General features: G+C 48.4%; 2 protein-coding genes across 7 annotated transcripts; one reads left to right on the forward strand and one right to left on the reverse strand.

Moving 5' to 3' along the window:
* Positions 1-950: 950 nt before the first annotated feature.
* Positions 951-19,100, reverse strand: ptprea (protein tyrosine phosphatase receptor type Ea). 6 transcript variants are annotated; one of them, XM_052070794.1, is made up of 23 exons: positions 18,902-19,100; positions 17,210-17,263; positions 15,361-15,406; positions 12,513-12,642; positions 7,586-7,657; positions 7,145-7,241; positions 6,198-6,271; positions 5,899-6,032; positions 4,892-4,982; positions 4,598-4,674; positions 4,481-4,517; positions 4,316-4,413; positions 3,998-4,117; positions 3,755-3,918; positions 3,438-3,573; positions 3,185-3,334; positions 2,905-2,998; positions 2,741-2,817; positions 2,524-2,658; positions 2,292-2,417; positions 2,036-2,187; positions 1,729-1,864; positions 951-1,531 (listed from the first exon to the last, which is right to left on the reverse strand). In XM_052070794.1, exons 5-23 carry the CDS (start codon positions 7,650-7,652, stop codon positions 1,457-1,459), a joined length of 2,040 nt encoding a protein of 679 aa, XP_051926754.1. In that variant the 5' UTR covers positions 7,653-7,657; positions 12,513-12,642; positions 15,361-15,406; positions 17,210-17,263; positions 18,902-19,100; the 3' UTR covers positions 951-1,456. The 6 variants fall into 6 exon arrangements, with proteins under 6 accessions (XP_051926754.1, XP_051926758.1, XP_051926755.1 ...); XM_052070798.1 differs by lacking the exon at positions 17,210-17,263; XM_052070795.1 differs by lacking the exon at positions 15,361-15,406.
* Positions 19,101-19,857: 757 nt separating this feature from the next.
* On the forward strand, positions 19,858-21,648 carry LOC127604057 (clarin-3). Its single transcript, XM_052070882.1, has 3 exons — positions 19,858-20,143; positions 20,453-20,638; positions 20,730-21,648. Exons 1-3 carry the CDS (start codon positions 19,912-19,914, stop codon positions 21,005-21,007), a joined length of 696 nt encoding a protein of 231 aa, XP_051926842.1. The 5' UTR covers positions 19,858-19,911; the 3' UTR covers positions 21,008-21,648.
* The last annotated feature ends 1,470 nt before the right edge of the window (positions 21,649-23,118 follow it).

The raw sequence follows: 23,118 nt of genomic DNA on the forward strand, positions 1-23,118 counted from the left end.
CAGGAGCCGCGCCGCAGCATGTCGCCTGAAGAACCAAAGTCGGGATGTTTCCCCACCGCCCCCCCCCCTCCCCCAGCTCCAAAAGCGTGGAAGCATTTAGGACTTTTCGTCCGGTCGGGTGTGCCTTATTTCAATGGGTGCAGAGTATGACACTGGGGTCGTGTTGACGTTGCCACGCAACCGTAGATGTCAGCGATGCCACCTTCAATGATGTTTGCAGTCAATGAAAGTCCAAGAGCATCGCGAGCGGAAAGAAATTCGAAAATAGAAGATCAAGCGACAACAGCGGGCTTAATCCATAATTCATACGACCTCGAGACACACGGCTGACCTTTAATTGGGGCGGGGGGGCTGGTGGCACGTTACCGTGGCAATGAGGACCCTGAGGAAGTGTTATGAGGAGTCCACAAAGAAGCTTTTCGATGCTCTGCAACATAAGAAACAGGATTGTTGGACACGTACTCAAATTGTGACACTGTCAGGATCGCGTGGCTTCAAGCTTCACCACAAACTCAAACACCATCACACCAACAACTCGCACTTGTTTTAACGTAATCAAGATGCTTATTATCAAGGCAGAAAGGCACAACAGTGCCCTCAGCTGGTTTGAAGTATTAACAACAAAAAATCATTTTGTAATGACTATTGTTGTCATTGAGAAAAATGGCATGCATGCATGCACGCGCACACACACACACACACACACAATAAGTTTGTCCAATGAAATTCTTCCCAAAGGTGACTTTAATGCGGTTGCCGAGTTATTTTGGAAGCTTTACAATCAGACAAGCCGCCAAGTCTCTTCCATGTTTCAAATAACTTGAATAAAAGGTGTGTTGTCTGTGTTACTTTTGAAATCATCGACTCTTACTGCATTCTAATTTGTGCTTTTCTTTCCGTTTGAATTAATAGTGCATAAAGTTAGTGTTCACAAAAATAAAATAAAAAAATAAAGAGCACCCAACAAAATCTACGTGTAAGTTTTTGGTTGTAAAAGGCCAAGTTTTATGTGCTTTTTTACTTGATTTAAATGCGGCAGGTGTGCGAGGTACGCAACGAAGCCTGAATCATATTTGAGGACTTGATGAACATGTCACGCAGTCCTCAAAAATGCCAGGGGAAAAAAAAAAGGTTCACACACAAAAGGTGGCTTTCGGTAGATAAATACATTTACAACTTTAAAAAATATTACATTGACATAAACATTGCAAGGTACAATATTATACAATAATAACAACGGAACTTATCAGACAATTCTCATACATACTGCAAAATATAAATTACCACTTTGTTTTATTTAACCCATGTACAATTCTTTTTATATATAATACAGCCCGGGCGGAGGTTTAGTTGATGTTAGGGCAAGTGCATAGCAAAAAATATAGTTTACCAACCGGCTTCAGAGAGAGAAAAAAAAAAGAGGACAACGACAACATTGATAAGGCAAAGAATCAGCTCATTTAAAGTTGGCATAGTCAGAGAAAATGTCCACAAAGTCCTGTACCACCCTGTAGCAGAAGTCGTACTGCTCCTGTCAGCCATAAACACACACACACACACACACAAAACCAAAAACAAACAAACAAAAAAAGTCCATTTAGTTGTTTGATTTCAGCCACGTTGGTCTTTCAATTGAGAAAGAAAAATGCACCCGCAGTGCAATTGGACTGAATGTGTTTTTTTAAGTGACAAACTACAAATGAAAATAGATTTTGTGCTGGTACTCACCACCGTCTGGACCATGTGCGGCCTCTGCATTCGTAAACTCTTGACAGTTTGGAAGACGTCGAGCAGGCCTTCCGCTTTGACGCGCTCCAAGATGTTGCTCAGTGCAATGAACGTACCGGTCCGACCGGCGCCGGCGCTACAAAGCCACACGGGGCCGTTAACGCCACACGCGGCACCAAAAAGGTTTCGCCATCAGTTTGAATTGAGCTCAGCTGGCTTCTCTTAACCGTGTCCCACATCTGTAAACCCGTCGGCGACCGTTTCGGACCATTGTGAAAAGGTCTGCGGCGCCCTCTAGTGCATGTACCTGCAATGCACCACAATGGGATGGTTGCCCGACTGCTGCTGCTGCCGCTGCACCGCCGCAATGATGTCGATCATGCCCCGCCCCTCGGCCGGGATGCCCACCTCGGGCCAGCCGTGGAAGTGGAAGTGCCGGATGACGCGCGTCACCTTCTCCTATTGTGAGAAAGCCGTGTCAAGAGGAATTGAAGTAGCCGACTGACTGACTACTTTGACCAAATCAAAATTGTTTGCCACCAATGATGATAAAGCCTCCTTACCGGCAGGAAGGTGAGTACCAAGTCTCGTAGGCTGAAGGCGTCGCACAAGGCGTCGCCCTTCATCTCCACGCTGTAATCGCCGTACGTCTGCGACTCCTCACTGGGCCAATACTGGTAACACTTGTCCTGAAAACACACACACACATCTTTAGCCCTCGCATAACGTTTCTTTTTCACGCACACGCAATATGTTGGTCGTCAATTTGGACCGGCTCAGACGATGACGGCATACCTGCTCCCTCTCCTGCAACTCGGTCAGCATGACGATGGAGTGACACCTCCACTCCCACACCATCCTCCAGAAGTCCTCCACCGTGTGCTGCAGGGGGCCCTGCGTGGCAATGAAGTAGTCCTTTTGCCGGTAGCCCTGTCGACAAGAGAGGAAAAAAAAAATCATTTATTGGAATGTGTGTAAAGAGCAAAAGAAGTACTCAGGTAGAGGATCTCACGTCGATAAAGGATGCATTGACGTAATCGGTAAACTCCTGACCTCTCCTCATAGAGAGAATCACTCTGTTGAAGTCATCTAAAAGTGGAAGGAAAAAAAAAAAAGCTTCAAAATCAAACAGAAGATTGCATTTCCTCTGCGTGATTGTTCCTCCTCTTCTCTTACACGGAATGATTTGAAGCACTCTGTTTTTCTTCATGTTGGCGGGCAGGTTCCCCATTCTCATGTTCTCCTTCATGATACGCATGTTGGTCAGTTTCTGAGATGCAAACACAACATGGAGAATCCTCCAAATAAGCAGCAGCACCGAAATCCGCCCCAAAATGTCGGCTTCCAACCAAAACGGACAATCTTGATATCTATATGTCAGCATGTCCATTGAATTTTCTGTCAATCAGTGGAAAAGACGTCAGAAGGCTGATTTTTTTTTTTCTTCCCGGTTTACCTTGAACTCCTCCTCTAGGCCGACGCGGTCGCCTTGGTTGAAGGTGTTGTGCAGCTTGTGCAGGTGTCCCTCCAAAGACGACACGTCCAGCTCCGTGTCTCCATACAGGAAGTACTCCAGCAGCGCCTGGTAGATGAACGAGTACTGCATCTGCGGGACGGAAAGGAATGAGGATAGTCCGCGTGAACATTGGCCGCGCGCGCGCCGGCCGCATGTACCCGAGAGACGCTTTGGGGGCGGCGCCCCGACTCACGTCCGTCTGGATGAGCTGCGAACGCTGCTCTCGGATTTTCGAAACGAAGCCAAACACGTCCACTTTCTGCTCGGCGTGCATCATGTCGATCATGCCGTCAATCACGATGAACGTGCCCGTCCGACCGACGCCGGCGCTGAGGGAGGGGTCAACATCAGGCACGTCAACTTTGGGATTGATGCCGTCAAGAGATATGAACGGAAGCGCACATTGATTTGTTCTTGGGGTCGGACAGACCTGCGCCTCATATATTTTGACCGGCTCTATTTTGAATATTAGCCAGACAAATATTTTGAAGCGCGACGCCTTTCGTGTACCTGCAGTGGACCACGATGGGCCCCGCGAAGGCCGGATTGAGCGCCTTGACTTTCTTGAGGAACTTGAGCATGCCGATGGGCGAGAAGGGCACGCCAAAGTCGGGCCAGCTGGTGAAGTGGAGCTGCGTGACCAAACGCAGCATCTTGCCGGCGTCGCTGGATTGCTACGAGCGGGACGTAACAAAAGTGTTGGCGTGGCTAGCGTAGCGCCGAATGAGCCGTTTGGTGCTCACGCCAGCGTACGTATTGGATGCAGAACTTGCGGATGGTGTAATCCACCAGCACGGTGAAGTCCTCCACTGCCACGCGCACGTTCCCGTAGGTCCAGCAGCCCTGATCCGGCCAGTACTGGTAACACTTGTCCTACGCGGCAATGGACAACAGCTTCCATTTCGTACAAATCGCAATTTGAGAGCACTTGGAATGTTCATTTTGACAATCACAATATCAAAGAATTTTAGTTCTAACTTAGGGTCGGATCCGAATGGAATTTTTGGCAATCGGAAGCCCCTTTTTCGCTGCCGTTTTTGCCACCTGCTGCGCTGTGTGATGACCACTCACTTCCTTCCTCTCCTTCAGGTTGGTCAGCATGACAACAGTCGACACCTTCTGCTCCCAAATCATCCTCCAGAAATCGGCTACCGTGTCCTCCTTTGGACCTGGCGCAACAAAATCTCGCTGCTATGTTTGTTTCGAATAACTTTCATCAAGTGAACATCGACGTACCTTGTGCTGCTATGAATTTGTTCTTTATAGTGAAGCCCTGTTCAAGGAAAACATGCGTAATCATGTCAAATAGCCGTGAAAAAAAGTATTCACATGATGATTTATCTTCAAGCTCACGTCGATGTAGGAGGCGTTGATGTAGTCGCAGGCGGGGCATCCTTCCAGCTGAGTCAGCACCACCCTGGAATGATCATCTGAAGGACGAAATTCAATTCATTAGAACATCCAAGAATTAAGTCAAATACGTCACAGGCCCGGGGTGTGCTTAGCTTAGCTTAGCTTAGCATAGCACGCAGCGACCAAACACGCATCTTTCAAGATTGCATTTCATGACAGAAATGCCAACAACCCGATCAAATATTTTTTTTTCATTTAAATGTATCCACTTCCGGAGCTTCCGTGAATACTTACAGGGAAGAATATTGGGATATCTGTTCTTGTCCTTGTTGTTCTCCTTGTTGGCCTCCTCGTACGTTCCCTGGGCGTGCCCTCCCGGCAGCGACTGTCCAAACAAATTGTCGACATGTCAATTGAGCCCACGTGCACGCGACACTAAAAACAGACGACGGACTATTTAGCTGCGCTGCATTGGTTATTCCAGTTGAGTCATTTCCTCTGCGACAAGCACCCATCGGACCTCCTCGGTTAGTTCATGTGTGCGCTTCCTCTATTAGCGGCGCACGCCAAATAGAAGTCACACACGAAACGTTATACTGACTCAAACGCTGAAAGAGGAAAGGGGTATTTTTCATGTGAGGATGTATATATGAGTCACGGGGGGGAAAAAAAGTCTCAGCAGTTTTCCCCAGTAGAGTCATTGAATTCAGGTTCGCGAACAAACCCGGTCCCTGTAGATGGCGGCGTTGCACCACTTTGGAAATCAGATCTACACAGATGGCCTGAGTGAATTTTTGATTGTCAGGGCGATTATGGGGGAGTGCAACGCCAGCTCTCGTGTTGACCCTCCACAACTTTTCCAATTTCCCCTGCACTGCAGTATTGAAAGCCTCGCATTAGACAGCCGTCAAAAGGCAGCATCCCCCCCCCGTCACTGTTTTGTATAAACCGCACTGACGAGAAAGGGGAGGGACAAAGCCCACCTGGCAGTTTTCTATATTTAGTGTTAGTCTAAGAAGGTCCCTTGACATTTTTCCATGTCCCTACTACATACCAACAGCACTCAGGGGGACCCGGGGGGAGGCAAAACAAACTCAATTGGTGACTTTGAGTGTGTATGGCTTGAAAAGAAGAGTTGCTAGCTGTTCACAGGCTAACAGTGAGTTGTGGCCATCGTGCATGAATGTTTACTTGTGATATTCGAGTCATCGATGCAGCACGACGCCCCCTTCTTTGCGCTCATAAAAAACAAGCAAATACGCAGGACCTCCGTGACAAAGACGGCACTCAAGAGGGCTTACGTTGAACTCCTCCCGGAAGAGTTTTCCGTCGTCAGCCGAGCGCAACCTGTACTCCTCCTCCAGGTGTTCCACGGCGAGCGGCGGGTAGTTCTTGGCGGCGGAGGGGGATCTGGGCAGGAGGACCACCGTCGCGTCTGTGTCCGACAAAATGATTGGGAGAACGTGTCGCTGTGTTTTTTGTCAAGTCGGCGACAGGAAGTCAAGGACGGCCACAATGAAGCCATGTGAGAGAGTCAAGCAGCGGCTGCTCGTGTCACATTCTCTCTTCCCTTCCATCACAATAAAGCGCTTTCACTTGCCTTGCTCCTCCAGGTTGCCATTCGGCAGCTTCTTGTCGACTGTGGTGACCACCGCTTTCCTCTGGTTTTTTAACCTAGAACACACATCCGTTCAAATCAAAGCAAATCCATAAAAAAACATACAACACACATAAAAATAAAACTTCCTACCATCTGAAGCTGGAGAAGTTCGTCTTTCTCATGAGCTAACACGTTAGGAAGACAGCCTTTTTGCGTTCTTTCACTCTGCTCTGTTAACGTGACTGACTGACTGACTGACTGACTGGCTTGGCTGTCAGAGGGAGGCAATGAGCACCACTTCCTGACTCGGGCTCCGCCTCGGCGACTAGAGGAGGAAGTGTTTGTAACCCGGAGCTCTGCCTCGGAATCTGGCTACAAGCCAATCAGCGAGGCTCGAGGAGGAGGGGTAAGACAGCGGCGTTTGTTTATAGATACGATACATAAAGGCCGCATACTTTCGATTCCAATGTACTAAGCCACGATCGATTCGACATGGTTCAGTAATATGCTGAAAACAACAGAATTGTTCAGATTCAATTTGGTTGCCTGTTACTACACACTCAGTCCAAACACAGAACAACAGTGGGAACTGGATTTACGAAATGCAGCCTTTCAGTCTGTTAACGCGGAATAACATTGATGTCGCGGTGCTTTAACACTTTAAGCAGCATCAGGCGCGGACAGACGCAGAGTCATATATTCTTCATTCTATGCGAAGAACGACTAATATTAGTGCCGTACTGATGAGCTGAGAGTGTTTGAGACGTTCTCATCGAGAAAGTATCCGTACGTATGTCATAGACTGCAGACAGCGGACACAAACTAATTGATTTTCTATTTGATTATGTCATGACTGTTTGCTTTTAGGAGGTCGCATCTGAGAGCAGCGTTGAGTGTGAAAGGCTCCATCTTGTGTTCAGGTTCTGTTGCAGCCGGGTGGCGTTTACCTGAGGAGGTACCAGGCCAGCAGAACGACAATGAGCAGCAGCAGGGACAGGACCAGGACGGTGGGGAGGACGTGGTGGCCAGTGGACGGAACGCCCTCTGAGGAGGAAGGTGTGCGAATACGTCATCAAAAGCTCCTCCAACACGGAGGTAATAAACTTTGCTTCAGCACATTTTGAGTCGCACCTAGACAGCTTGTCACCATGAGGCGTCACATACGTTTGGGTTGCTGAGTATTATTATTACAAGGCAATCCTAATAAAAGCTCAAACTTTTTTGGTCTATGTGGTCGCGCTCAAACTCAGATGAGGTCGTGGAGAGTCACGCAGAAGTACGTCGGCGGCCATTGTTTATCAACTTTAGGAAGCGGTACACGAACCGCATTGTTAAGCTGTAAATGACTTCAACGATGTAGAGTGATGAGTGATGAGTGTGCTGCTTACCTTGTGTGTGGTTGCCATTGCTGCTCAAATTCGATGATGTTGTGGTTGCCACCAAAAACAGAAGCATTGTGACTGCGGGGGAAAAACAACAACAAGACGGATATTAAATTTCCCCGCATGGGAACGCCAAAGGGAGACTAGCCCCATTCAGATCGGAGGAATGTGCTCATCCAGTGAGAAGGAGTCACAATGGAGCGATACGCTCGTATCCTGCTCATTCATTCGAGCCGCGCTTGCGTAAAAGGCCACAAGGAGGCGCAACTGCGCAACGTTTGGAAGCGAAGGCCCAGCAGGATGGCTTCTTTTCATTGAGAAAACGCAACTGAAAAGCAGTCAAGATGAACACGATTAATAATCAATAAAACGAGTGGAACGTGTCCATGCGCACCAGCACGGGGTAGCGAAAGCAACGTCTCGCAATGTCGGTTTTAAGCATCTCGAGTCTACACGACATTTAAGGCCTTGCTGCTGCCAGCCGAGGACTTAAAACGCAACAGACCTTGAGAGCTTTCATCGTGTTTCCCGAGCACTAAAAAGTCGCAACGCGTTCCAGCCGCTGGAGAAAGGGCATCGCCTCAAGGCTGCAGGTGTGCGCAGCAGCTGCGCTCCGAAAAAGATGAAGGGCTGAGTGTATAATCAATGAGGTGTTTGCGTCGCGGTGAGCTGCCAGGCCGTGCTGCGGCAGCCCGTAAAAGGGGCTCGGCGGGGTGCGGGTGAGGGGGGCACATGAAGAGGGGAGGCCGGAGGAATTCGAGGGAGCACAAGTATCACGTCAATAACACTTCCCCGGGGCCATCAATAAATGGCGAGGAGACCCCGCCGAAAGACCGAGGACGGCATTCTAATGAGGAGAGCAGAGGAGGCGGGACCCTCATCTGGTTCCTTCTCATGTTGGCTTCGGCACCCCCTTCCTCCCTCTCGTGAGGCTCTCCGGGAAGTCCCAACAGCCCTGGATGAAGGTTACACATTCAGTAGGGTTGATGATGTCATACGCTCGACTGGAAAGTCCCAAAAATTGAGATTTAACATGAGACTTAACTGGCTGTCTTTGCGCCCCACCCGCCGAGCGACTTATCTTCATCTGTTCACACTTTTGCCTCACCTCACTCCATGTCCTGACCAAAGCCAATTTGTCTGTCTTCCTTCCCTTTCGGAATATCGTCAATGCCTTCCGCTAACAACCCGAGTTCAACTTCGCTGCATTTGAGAGATCAACTCGACCACTGCTCCCCTATTTGGAAGGATGATGGGGCCAATTTGACACGAGGGAAACCTGCTAACACAAAGCGATTAATAACACATCGACATCGTGCTAACACGAGTCACGATATGTTATGATTAACATCGCAGCGAGCGAAAAGCAATCAGTTAACACGTTTAACTGATTGAAGGCCGTGCCGTCACAATAGAAAATTGATGTGAATCAAAGCCTTTTGTCCTACGTCTTTGTTCAGTACAGTGTGAGAATTCCGATTCAGAGTGACTCAGGATAAAAAAAAAAAAAAAAAAAAGCGCCACCCAGAACAAACGGCGGTCTTTCTCGCCTTCAAAAGCGCACCGTTTTCCTGCGCGCAAGAGCTGCATCCAGAACAGCCCAACGTGGTTTTTGCCGGGCACAAAGCGCCCCTGTCTCCTTTCCTTGCATACATCGGCCGGGGGAATTCGCAATGTGGGCGGTGGGTGTCGCGGGGAATGCGAGGAGCCTGCAGTCAAGGTACACGATGTGCTCGGAAAAGCCTCCAACTGCCAGCTGCTTGTTTACCATTCGCACGCGTCTGTCTGCGACCTGAGGTGACCTCATACAGTTTGTTTCTTTTTCGATTGGGTGTGCATCTTTAAACACACACACTAAAATATTGCCTGATGCTAATCGCCAAAAATGTTGTCTAGGTGGATCCAGTGTGGCCTGTTACTCATGGATGACAAGGAACGATGTCTGCCATAAATAGAAATTCGGCACCCCTTTGAAAAGATTTAGTTGCCTTAAAGCAGACGCGAGATGTCGACAAGGCACCCGATGGAGCTCCTCGACTCACTTCAAAATAGTTCCTCGGCACCAAAATACTGCAAGGTGGCACCAAATGGATGATCTTATCAAACAGGAATTTCCACTGAGCACAAAAGAGCGAATGGGAGTTTTTAAGCAAATAACGGGAGCAGAACCGTCGCACTCGTACATCGGAAGAAGGAGTATTCTGTGGGCCGCTGCAGCCCTCCAATGTGGGTCGCTGGCCCCGCTGCGCTCCCTTGCACACTGTCCATGAATCAATCCCGCCTCCTTCCCAGGGGCTTCGACTCTAATGACCTTGGAGAGCCGCCGGCTGACGCGCTGCGGTATCAACTGCACCCCACCTACCCGTCAGCTCCGCCTTCAAAATCTTGGAAGGCATGAGCGAAATGCGCGAGGTGACGCGCTCATGGACGCTTGCAAGTGGCGAGTAAAGCAAATAAAATACAGATGAGAAATTAGCGTCTGCAGTGTCTGCATGCAGGGTAGGAGTAAGCTTGACATTCCCCCCCCCCCCCCCCCCCCACCCCAATCATCCACAGATTTACACCCCTGCACATTACATGCACCAAATCTGCTTCCAAACTGTCATGAAAACAACAACAAACGCACGTGTCAGGAATCATTCTGCTCGTGCTTAATCATCCGCAACGTGCGCATACATAAGCGCGTTAGGGTTTAAAATACCTCCCATGTGTTTGACAAGAGTCCCATTTCCCGATTTGAATGGAAATGATCACCCGTTGCTGATAAAAAAGCCAATCCAACTTCTCCTCCCACTTCTGGTGAGCCAATTTGCAATCGTCGCGAGGTGAGGCGTGGCAGCCGGGCTGAAAATTGCCAAAGCGAAGGCTGTGACGCGCGTCATTACGAGCGAGCCAGCCGCGATGACCTGCAATTACGGTGCGTGAAGGCACGCGGGACGCCGGAAGCTGGAGTGAGGGACACGGCGGCAAGTACAGCATCCGTCAATTATTTGGCCTAAGAATAGATCTTGCACGATTGAAAAATCGACCGCGTAAAATGAGTTTGACTGATGAATCGTGATCTTGGAAAAAAAAAAAGCAACCCGTGATAAGATGAAGGACGACCGCATCTTTGCGTTTTTGTGCATAAACGGACGAGTTGACGAGGAAAAATGCATCCGGCAGTTTCTTCTCGATATCTATATTTAGGCATTTTCAACTGGGGCAAACTCCCACTTGTCGTGGCATCCATCCGCAATAACAGAATGCCTCCATGGCCTGAGTCAAAGCATGCAGCGAGATACGGAGGCAGGGAGGGAGGGAGGGAGGCAGGGAGGGCAGCGGTGGAGAAAAGAGCGATAAGCGCCGCCGCCGTCGAACAAAAAGCCTCTTGATTCTCGAAGGAGAAGAGGAGGCGACGTGGGGACCAGAGGGGGGTCAAAGTGAAGGGCCCATGCTGAGGAAGCTTGTTTGACAAAACCTCTCTCTTGGAAAGAAGAAAAAATAAAAGATAAAAGCACCTCTGGCCAACTGCGGGGGGGTCATGTGACTTGAGGGCAAACAATTGCTGTTGCCATGGCGAAGAGACACGATGAAGCAAACCCCGCTGCCTGCTTCCTTATCGCAATCGGCGACAATGGCGCATTTTTTTCTCTCTCCCCGCATTCTGCGGAAGAACGAGCAATTGTAAAAAGACAAATTGTGTTTTAAAAAGTAGCCCTTGAGAACGCAGCTTTGAGTAGCAGAGAAAGATGCGGGGGGGGGGGGGGGGTGATTCGCGCCTCGTCCCGTCGACCGTGAGGCAAAGAAACGCCGACGTTGGCAGTTGTGGAGACACTTCACACTCCAGAGTACGCCGGTATGAATGTGTTTGGAGCACTTAGCGGAAAGTGTGTGGGTGACGATGGAGTTGACGGAACGAATGGCGAACTCCAGGGAAGATTTCCACGCCTCATTAGTCGCCAAATCTCTGCAACCACATGATTACTTTGACATCAAACGTTCATTCCTCCATCTTATTTCGCCTGTTGTACAGTATGAGGCGTCAGTTTCGTTTTTCTGACAACGTTTGTCATGTTTCCTTTTCCCAAAAAGCCTGTTCGGAGCTCCCAAAAGTAGTTGACCGGAAAACAGTAGCCGGACGTGCAAAGGAAGTGAATCTTGAGGAAGAAGGCCTCCGGTACAAAACGCAATCTTGCTTCTATGGACGCCAGTTGTGTGTGCACTAGTGTGTGTTGTGTGTTGTGTGTGTGTGGCGTGAGCGTAACTGTGCAGTGTAAGCACACGGCGTCCTCCATCTGCTGTGCGACACACACAGTTTCCTGTCCTTTGCAGCCAACCACCATGTCAGGTCTTCCTGTCAAGCACACTGCTGTGCTGCAGGGGAAATGGGAGCGAGGCAGCCGCACACACACATACCGAAAATTCCTCATCTATATAAGATACGAACGCGGCACAAACGCACACAAATTGCCATCCGTCCTCTTTCCTGAAGTGTCGCTCGGTGTTCCCTTGGTGCTCATTTTATCATAGACGCACATCTTCAGAAGTCATCAAACGCCACAGCGGGTTTGCGAGTCACCTCGACAAAAACGAGGTCCAAAAGGGGGAAAAAAAAAGTCTGAGCGGATGACTTTTACTGTTTAAAAATCGCCCCATCTCTTTTATTCTACCGGTTGCAAAGTATAATGGAGAAGTCAACGATTAAATCAATCGACATATTCACTGCTTCCGGCAGCAACATGGCTGCAGCTAGAGCGAGTTTACGGAAGCACAATTAGCGTTGCTGAGTTAGCTATTATATATTATATTTTTCTTTTCTTATTTTTGAATGGCAAAATGAATGAATGAATTTTTGAAACAAACGAAATGCAAATTGAGCGGAACCATGTTGTGTTTTCCAGTCCGGTTCAATGTTGTATTTTTTGCACAAAAAAACGGAAGACAGCCTTACCCAAGACAGTGCCCGTTAAAGCGAGCCGAATCTGACTTCCATAACAGCCGGGTCACATGATGCTGGAAGACCTCCGGTGGTCACATGGTCCTCGGCCGACCTGGAAGCGGGTAAGGCAACTCTGCAGGCCCTAAAGGGACGTGCACCACCTAAAGTTTCGGGGAGAAGAAAGAATGGCTTTCAGAAAAGATTCATTGAGTCACCCGTGTTTCACGGAACCCTTGACATTCTACAAATATGTTGGCCAAGCACAAAGACAAACGTCATATAGTTTTGATACTGTTTATACCGAACTGACATTTTTTGTGGTCCAATCTTCTGATCGGAAGATTTTTTTTGTGCTCCGACTTGCGAGTAAAAATTTCAGACATAAGCGTGACCTAAACTCGCTTCACAACAAGCATCAAATGTCCTCTCAAGATAAACATCAAACAAAGAGAATTACACATTGTGATACAAGACTCTGGCACATTTTATTTATCCTCTGAAAAAAAAAAATCTGCTTAACTGCAAGTTACTGAGGAGCTGTGACTGTCTCCACGCGTGTTTGGGATAAACCGCCTCCAAATTGATGTTCCCGTTGATTTCAATTGGTATATAAATGTTGAAAATATTTCTAGGAGGAAATTCTATGACAACAGGAACTGGTGTTTGAACTGCGGCGAGGAGGAGAGAATGCCTGTGGGAGTGAACTGTGGGCGACAGTTGCTGCATAATTATGTCGTTCAGCTCCAAGGGGAGCCTCATAAAATGGCGAAGATGGTCACACAAACGTAAACGCGGCGAGGAGGCGACATTCAAATTATCCCGAAGAGTTCAACAAGTTTGTTTGTTTTGTTTTTTCACCCCGGCCACTGTGGCTCCAACTGCAAAAACCAAAATAATAACAAAATCATCCCAGATTTGTAGCCCAGTTCCACGTCAAGCTTCCCCCGCTGCCTCATTACGTTCACATTCAATTTGATCCCACAAGTCTGTTTGTAGTGCACAACCGGTTGCCATCTGATCTATAATCCCCGAGTCTCCCCGGCACAAGCCCGGAATGAGGCTACAGTGGGGGTGGGCGGGGCTGCGCGTGGCACAATTTATGCACCTGAAAAACAATCTCAACTGAAACTTTTGAAAGCACAGCAGGGAAATCTTCCTTCTCATCCACGCTGCTCTATTTACTCGAAACACCCAAAAAAATGTGGCGGGGAGCGCGGCAAGCGGTTGCCATGGATACGAACTGGTGCAGGAGAGGCGGATTACAGAGCGGGGCTGGGGGTGTGGGGGTTGACGTTTTCGCCTCTCTCTCTCTCTCTCTCTGCGGTGATGGATGAATGTGTGAAATGTGCGGCATGCCTTCCCTCTCGAAGAAAGAGGTCAGCAGACACAAGGCCGTGTGAAGGAAGCACATGCGAGGGCATCATGCCTTCGAAGGGTCCTTCTCCACACGGTGCAAGTGGCTAAAGGTCCAATATTTCTCTTCAGGCTCTCGAGCATCCATTTGCCGAGGCTCTGCTTTCACATTTTGGCCGTGTTCCTGATTGGTGATGCCAGGTCACAGCAGTGAACAACACCATCTTGTTGCCGTTGGTAACACATGTGGTCTGCAGGTTGCAGCGGTGCTGCTGCCGGGGGATGTGAGGGGGGGGGGGGGCGGGGGGAGATTTTGCATGTGCGCGGTCGAGAAATGTCAAACGGCTCTTGGCTCTATGAGCGCGCCGCCGTAGAGGGACGTGACACCAAGGTGTCACACAAACATGCACACGCACTTGGAGACCTTCTCGACTCTCGGGTTGCGGTCAATCAGATTAACGCATCAAATGAAGATATGCGAGTGCCCCCAACAAATCCGTTTAGAGAGATAAGCCGTGAGACACACAAACTGCCACTTCTCCCAAAGGAAATGTGGAGTCACTGTGCGACCATCAGTCCGGCACATCGCCGTGTTTACAAAGTGCCCTTTGAACCCGACTCTGAAAGTGGCACAAACGGCTCCCTTCGCAGCATCGGAGGATGAGCGCCGAGTGGTGTCATATGAAGCCCAGTAAGCATTATTTGAAATTTTGAGGAAGGCATGAGTCAAAACATTCCAGCATTTTGTCATTAGTACGACAGGAAACCGCCCCAAAAATAAAAATGAAAAAAAAAAAGACGCTGTGGATGCGTCATTTGGAATGTGACAAGCCTACAACATTCAAATCGGCTAAAGATATCGGCTATTTTTAGAATCTAGTGGTACGCTGATAATTTCGTCGTTGAATTGTTTTGAACTGATTCTGAATTATTAAACAACAATACCAATACCAAATATGCATCTGCATGAGGGGCGAATTCAAATGGGCTCGAGGGACGCGAGTAAAATAAAAGCAGCGCTGCAGCAAAGTGGAGACCGTGGCAACGGGTTCACGCTAACATTTACTCTTCAAAACGCACTTCCAAGACACGGCTCTGAATTTAATCTTGAACAGGTAGTCTAAAAGCGCTTCGTGTTGTGGTAAACAGGATGCAGTGAAGGGAAAGGAAGTAAGCAAAAAAAAAAAAAACGACAGGAAGTGACCTTGAGAGCGACTGGACAGCGTTGAGGATTTGGCTCTCATTGTTGGATGTTATCGGCCCGAGAGAGACCACAGCTGTCGATTACATCATCGCGCTCGCTAGCCACAACTGCACAAATGACACGCCACCCTACCTGCGGGCCACGAGAGCTCTTCCACCGCCTATGAAACTTGAACGGTGTCCAGCGAATGCTAGTGCAGGTCATGTTGGGGCAGGGGGGGGGGGGGGGGTTCAAGCTGTCTCAGACAGCATTCATGTCAGAAATATTCTCTACTCACTCGTGGATGTGTGGGTGTTTATCTACCTGCCATGCATGGACGTGCTAGATGGCTGCTGTACTTCACGAGGACCTGCGGGAAACGGTGGGAATAACACATCATCGGAGGCGGGGTTTTTTTAGTTTTGTTTTGTATGCGTCGTCCTCTGCCAGACAGGGTCAGACGCTCTGAGTGGGGGACAGAGTGAAGTCCAAGCTTTCGTACCCCGTCGGCTGCTTCTAAAAAGGGGAATTCCTCCCCTGGTGACTTTGTCATTGTCGCGAACTGAGTCACAAGCAGGAAGAGAAACACTTTAGATGGCATCCCCTTTGCATGCATGTGTAACCGAAGACTGGATGGGTAAAATTGGCCAGAATGCGACAAAGTAGACGAGAGTGTTGAATGCGAGGATGGTGAGATTTTAAAAAATAAATAAAAACTGCACTTCATGGATATTTTGTATTGGCATTGTTGTACATTTTGTTTGAATGTTGCATTGAGACGGAACGGGGACACAAAGTCGCTGCGCTGTTGTTTGGGTTTCTATCAATGGTGGTGAAACAGTACGGAGGGAGGATTTGAATGCTGGCTCGTAGGCGCAAGGCTACGTCCAACAGGAAACGGTTGGGAATCAGGACGTCTCGCCGGCAGTCTTCCAGTCATGCGTGGCGACTCAAAAAAAAAAAAAAAAACATTGACGTTACACGTGGCCGCGCTCGGCAGCACGCTAAACCAGATTAGCGGGAGGAAATGGCTCGCTAAAATGCCATATTTGGGAAATATGACCTAGAACATTTACGGCGGCCGTGTCTCCACTAAATTGATTATCCGCGCACACCTCTGAGCAGCTTTAAAGGGGCGAGCGATGGCGCGGTCAGGGTTTGATTTTCCGCTTTTTGCTTCAATCGCAAACATGTTACAACTTGCCTGCAAGGTTTTATTGACTCCAGGCACGCTCTGATAACACGTCTGCCTTGAGGAATGTAGACACAAGTTAGGCAGCGGGGCATAAAAATCACCCAAACTGTTTGGGCCTCCCTCCTCCAAGGCATCACTGCCGCAGATCGAGTAGCTCGAGACTGCAATCGAGGCATCGGACAGTATCGGGAAACCAGCCGTGTGAAAAGTCAAAAGTGGGAACATCGGAGGCGCCATGTTGAGCGTCCTCGGGGGGGGGGGCTGCGCGGATTAGACAGTCATTAATACCCAATCTGGATTAATGGCGATCTCGAGGCCGGGCTGCACAGCTGCAGATTATTCGCACGGCAGCCGGTAGACAATGGCGCTTTTTGTTCCTGGCGGACAAACAAAAGGACGACTCATTTCAAACAAGGTCAACAGTGTTGACCAAATTGAAGAGGGGAGGGGGAGGGCGGGGGACTGAGCGACCCCCAAAATCCCTGTCGCCAAATTAGATGGGATTGGACAGATCACAAACTCAAATCTGGAACGACAGCGGTAGATTGATTGACAAAGACGTTTGTAAACCGTTGCATTAACTCAAAGATCCCTTCCGATTGGATCCTTTTGGATTCCAGTCAAATAAGTGGCCGATCTGCCGCTTTGAATTGATTCGCGAGCTTTTTTATTTTGTTTTGTTTTTTTGCTCACAGACGCCGCAGTGCATTTCAGTCCAGACGCATTCAAATGGGGAATGAAGATCTTTTTTATTGCTGCGGGGTCGGTTTACTAGCCGAGGCTTTAATTGCTTGCTCTCTGGTAAAAACATGGCGGCCGTTCAAAACAAGCACACGTGTTGCCGGTGCAACGGGCCGCGCTGATGGATTGCCGGCCAGCCAGATTCCCACTCACGCCATCATAACGCCGCAAGTCGGCACAGAGTCAAGGGATGAAACCCCACCGTTGCCATGGTTACACAACCAAGACTGATTTTACCTGAGCGGGTTCCAATTCCACGTTTTGATCGCGTCTACGTTCCCCACAGGAATCCTGCAAAATTGACACATTCAATTTGTCATTAATAAGGTTGTTGCTGATGAGACGTACTTGACAGGTTTTAAATTTCACATTTTGGTCCGTTGAACTGCCACTCCTCCTCTCCCTCATTTCCGATAAATAAAGTGGACTTGACGACTGTCTTGTTTTGTGTTTCCAAGTAGCAAGAACACACCGCCTTTGACAGCAAAAGGCACTTCAAGCAAAACGAAGTTGATCTTGTTGAGACTTTAAAAGCGGGTAATTGATCCGCCGCAGCTAACAATCACGTCAGCAGCTTGTGTGAAATTGATGCCATCACCAAAGGTGACATGCAGTGGCACACTGGCGTTGGAACATAATGCCAAACGCTAACAAAGCCCATCCGCACATATGTATTGCGAACTCCCAGAGTGCTTTGCCGCTTCTCGTGGTCTTTACGCACACTCTTCACATGCGGTCATGCAAAAAGGAAGGCGTGATTACGAGCGAGGCGTTTCCTCTCTCCGGGGAGGACCACGCATGATGATACAATCCGCTTCCTGCCTGCACGTTGAGCTGCTCACGTGACCCAGGCTTTCATCTGGGGCGTCTGGAAACGCAACTTGTACAAAGAGACTGTGATGATTAAAAAGATGGATAAGGGGAAAGGTGTGTTCTCGAGCAGTGGCACATTGACTTAAGAGTGCCTCAATTTGTCCATTTTTTTTAAGTCGCCAGCCAAGTTTTGGCTTGAGGGTATGCAGGTAAGTCGTAAAAATATTTTATTCTAATCATGGGGCTGAAGAAAGTGAGGAGTGGATGAGGTCGATTGGCTTAAAGCATGAACTGTGTAAAAAAAATAGCTAGAATGGCAAAATAGGCAGTAAGTGAGTAATTGGTTAGATTTAAACCTCCCTCAACATGTTCCAATATTGTCCTCTTTAAATGACACCACTATTTGTCGACATTTTTTTTTTTTTTTACACACCGTCCCATCAATACCTGTTGCAGTATTCATTGAAACATTTAGTTTCTTCTTGGAGTACCAAGTTAGTTGCCCTGCAATATCTGTTATTTTTATTTTTGAAACGACAATTAGGTGTATCTTGATGCTTCATTTTCAAAGTATTTGCATGCTCCAATCCATTTTGGCAACAAGTCATAATTTCTGAGGGCAAAACCTGATTCTTATTTTTAAAATGGCCTCCGTGGCAGTCAGGTAATGCGCCATTTGAAATCATGTATGAATAATATTACTTTCCAGTGACTCGTGGGGGGGGGGGAGACATCTCAAGCAGATAATGGCTAATGGCAAGGATGCTGACAGCTCGCCACTGGCGTCTCGGGGGGAGGGGGGCACGAATCAAATTAATCGGGCCACGAGTAACATTAACGACAACTTTAAACACACGTCCGTATTTTCGGTGCTTTTGGAGTACAAAAGAATGAGGAAGCGGGCCAGGGACTTCGAAGGGGGGGACAAAAACTACGAAGGATTAATGAAAATTCAAAATATGGTTTATGAGGGATGTAAAATTTCACATTTCACGAAAGCGCCCCGAGAGCGTCACAGACAGGTGGAAGGCAGGGGGAAAAAAAAGCTCCCCGGTACCCGAAGGCTACTTGACGACGACGACGACGAGTTAAGCGAGCAAATTGAATTCAACTCACCTGGGAGGCTTCAACATGTGTGCCCGGAGCGCAGAGTTTCTCGGAGGGACGCGGAAAAAAAAGAAGGCGAGGCGACCATAGGAGCATTCGGCGTGGCCGACTCTCAGCGTCAAAGGAGGAGTCAGCAAGCCAGCTAGTCAGCCAGTGTTTACTCCAGCGAACACGAGTGGCCGCCATCATCCGCCATTTCCAAAACGCGAACAATGGCGCCGCTTGCTGGCGCCATTTCATGTACTGCAACAACCGGCGTCTCGGCGTGGACTTCCTGGTTTGCTTTAACACGTGACCATGACGACACGCAATCTTTTCAAGGACTTTTTTTTCTTGGATTACCTGATGTTTTATTGTATAAATCCTATCAAAATAAAAAATAAATACATAACAAAAAAATAAAGGACTTTTTTTCCACACCGACCTCTAGTATGTGTTTTATTATATACTGTAAGTAAATGTGAATAGAAAAAGAATAGAGTATGTTGTTGTGGAAGTGTCAATCAAAATTGAACAATATTCCAGCCACTTGATTGGAAGCTTGGAACGAATCCAAGGGCATTTGTATTCATTTCACTGGTGAAATACATACATTCACTCATTCCTAAACACTTTGAGGGCTTACTCTTCCAGGCTGGGCGTGCACACAAAGTAAACCATTCACCTTGATTGTGCTTTATGACCCTGAAAGAGGACTTCAGCTCTGAGGCGGGGATCCCCCGACCCTTTAAGAAGGGTTTCAGACAACGAATCATCGGCTCACTTCACGGGCCTTTTTGAAAAGTGTCGCAGAGACATACAAGAAATTGGCTTGTAATCTCTCTGTAGACACGGATGGCCCTGTGCTGATCCGAATAGGACGACGTTGTAGCCTAGGCAACCACATTTTCATTTCAGGGAATAATCAAAGGTCATAGTCATAACCAGGGCTGGTTTATGGCCGGCATTTCACTCCGCCCTGGAAGATAACGCGTTTGCACACGTACGATTCTTCATTTTCAGACCCAAGCGCAGTCGCTATGCCATCCAGGACCAAGACCCTGCACTTCCTGTCCAGTGCGCTGGTCACCTGCATATCGGTGGGGATCTTGGGCTTCGCCATGTCCACGGCGTGGGCCACCAAGAGCATGAAGTGCGCCCGAGACGGGAGCGGCATCTTCAACGGCTCGGCCGCAGTCACGCTGGAGCTCTTCAACGGCAGATTCGAACAGGAGCTTTGTCCCCTTTTTGGACCACCTGTTGACTTCCAAGGTTGATATGTTTGTAAATATAATAAGTCATTTGGTCTGTTAACATATAAGATGAGGAGAGAAAGCAATAGAAGCTGATCAAGCAGGATCTGAGATCTGAGAAACATGCTAACAGTTGATACGCTAACAAATTGCAAAATGGAGTAGCGGACTAGCAAAAAAAAAACTAAGGCAAACTTCCACAGGTTTTTGGTTGTCCATCATGGAGTTCTATTTCAAATTTCAAATGCTAACATGCTCACAGTTTACATTTTAAAAAATCGCAACATTGTCTGACATGCTAAGAAATGTTTTGGTGTGGTGCTGGCAGTGTTCCCCAAGTTGACGGAGACCAAAGGCGTCCCGCTGGTCCTGCACGCCGTGACATTGTGCCTGCTGGTGTTGTGTCTGCTGTGCTCGGCCGTCAGCATCCTCATCTCGCTGTACAACAGCGTCAGCAACCCCTACGAGACGTACATGGGGCCCATCGGGATCTACGCTAGCAGCGCCATCAGCGGTTAGCCACGCCGCGCAGCTAAACAACTCGGCACTTTGTTGAAAATGAATTTTGCTTGGCTGAAGAGGTTTTTTTTTTTTCATGCCTCCAGCGTGCTTGTCCGTCTTGGCGCTGGTCGTCTTCGTGGTCAACTTCAGCGTGACCACGGTGGCGGAGGACTTGGTGAGGACCTTCTCCGGGAACGTCTCCATATACCTGAAGATCGTGTCCTCCGAGATGCTGCTGGGCTACTACCTGCTCATCCCGTACGCGGCGCTCTCGCTGCTCGCCATCGGCCTCATCTACATGTACGACCACGCCGCGTACACGCAGCGGCGTGAACAGCAGCGGCCCACCGAGGACGCCCCCAAGGAGATCATGATGTACTAGGACCCTCCCGAATCGAGGGGACGGCGATTAACTTATTTTCGCGGGAATGAACTGTAAATAGCGAATGTGAATTTGTAATGAGAATGTACGTGGGGGGATAAAATGTTGTTATTATTCATTTAGCTAGCCTATCAATGTGCTAACGATGCTAACGCAAGATAGCAACCAGGCAGATAAGAATTTCACGCGAGTCCTTGTCGTCAGTTACTATTTGAAATAGATATGAAAATATGACCAAAAAAATAACAAACAAACAAAGAAACGAACAAAGGAGATGGGCCAAAGATTCAAAGCAACGATTTTTCTCATCCCAGCTGCTGGTGCTGACATGGCATCGGGGAGCTCAAGTGTCCTGTGTCCCATCACTCACCTGGGTCACCTGGACCCTGTTTGGACACGTCCATCTTTACGTTGCTCTCGTAACGCCGGCTAACTGCCTTCAAAGAGCCTCTCGCACTTCAAGGCAGCTGCGGAGGGACCTTGCAATTTGCTTTTTTTTTTGGGGGTGAATATGGATTATGTTTCGGAGAATGTGCACTGGGCCGAGAGGAAACGGGAAGCGGGCCCCCGTTTGATCTGCCGATGTGGCAATTAGTCATCTGTTCGCATGCCACCTTTTTTTTTTAAGGTAGGATCAATGGAAGCCAGGACGATGTTGGACGGAGCAGGATGAAGGCCAACTAAGTGCAATAATGTTAAGACAAAGTGGGTCAAAGATGGTTAATAGTGTTGGACTATGGTCCTCTTCTCTTCTGCCTTCTCTCTGTCACTTGTGCGTACTCACGGCCAACAACGAGGCGCTCTAAAGCGGCCGCGCCAACACCAAGATTGTCCGTACACTGGCTGTCAAATCAAACTTTTCAAAATAAAATTTTCAGCCTCCCGGCTCTTCTGCGTCACGACGACGAGGAGCCCTTGAACTCCCCGGCTATCAAATTGAACTTATAAAAACAACGACAAAAATCCGTGCTCCTTTTACGTATACAACAAGGCGCTCTAAAGCGGCCGCACCAAACTTGAAGTAAGTACCGCAAATTTTTTAGCCTTTCGCACGTTCGTATTCACCCATTTGACTCGAAACATTTGCTCATTGCACCGTCCGTCTTTGAAGGTTGGCTACGGAAAGAAATTGCAATCTTTGATTAGCTCCCTCAGGCCAGGGCCACGAGCTAATTGTTCTTTGTGCTCCACTGTTCAAATGATATTGTGCGCCATTTTCACGCTGATGGTCCCGATCCGCAAATAAAGCCGAGCGCACGTCGGAAAAAGTCTCACCTCTTTCATTGCTCGACCACTTTAGCATCCACGAGTGTCAAACAGCCGCCGCAGGAGCCGTTTTTATCTCGCAACTCATTCATCATGAGAGGAGAGTCATTCAAGAGTGGAGAGCACCCCCCGCCCCCATCCACTCCAAAAAAAGCAGCATTGAAAGTGAATCCCCCCTGCAAACATCATTAGAATAAAATCAGAGATGGCCGCTAATCTCTTCCTCTTTGGATGCTTTCGGGATTAAATGAAGACACTTTTATGTGATAGGATTAGCGAGGGCCACTTTTTGGATGTGTGAAATGCGACCCCGCCCTGTGAAATGGACACCTCCAGCTGCAGGGCAGGTGGCAGGGATTGGGGAAGGATTGGGGGGGGGGGGGGCGGTCACAGGAGGAAGGGTTGGTGGGGGGAACCACTCACTCGAGAGAGACACTCGGAGACACTCCATTAGGGACAGCGAGTTCACTGGAGATATTTGGATGCACTTTGCGACATAAACGCTTCCCCCCCCAAATTTTTTTTAAGTACACAAGATTTTAAGATTGGACAATAACATCTGTCAAGTTTGCCTATGCTCCCATAATCAAATACATTTTCATTTTTAAAATGACCGTGCACTCGAAAAGCGTTCTGTTCAGGTTTCGTCGGGTCAAATGGCGCCAATTGAGCTCCATGCTTACGACGCGTCTTTGTGTGTGTGTGTGTGTGTGTGTGTGTCATCCGTCACACCTGCCAATCAGCAGAGAAAGTGCTGGCCTGCCCCCTCATCCATCCATCAGGCTTGTTGGTTTCACAAGAACAGTTGAACGGGTTCCGGTCCACTTTGAGTCCGCTGGTCTGGC

Source organism: Hippocampus zosterae, chromosome 7, assembly GCF_025434085.1.
Source record: "Hippocampus zosterae strain Florida chromosome 7, ASM2543408v3, whole genome shotgun sequence".
In the NCBI taxonomy this organism is placed as follows: domain Eukaryota; kingdom Metazoa; phylum Chordata; class Actinopteri; order Syngnathiformes; family Syngnathidae; genus Hippocampus; species Hippocampus zosterae.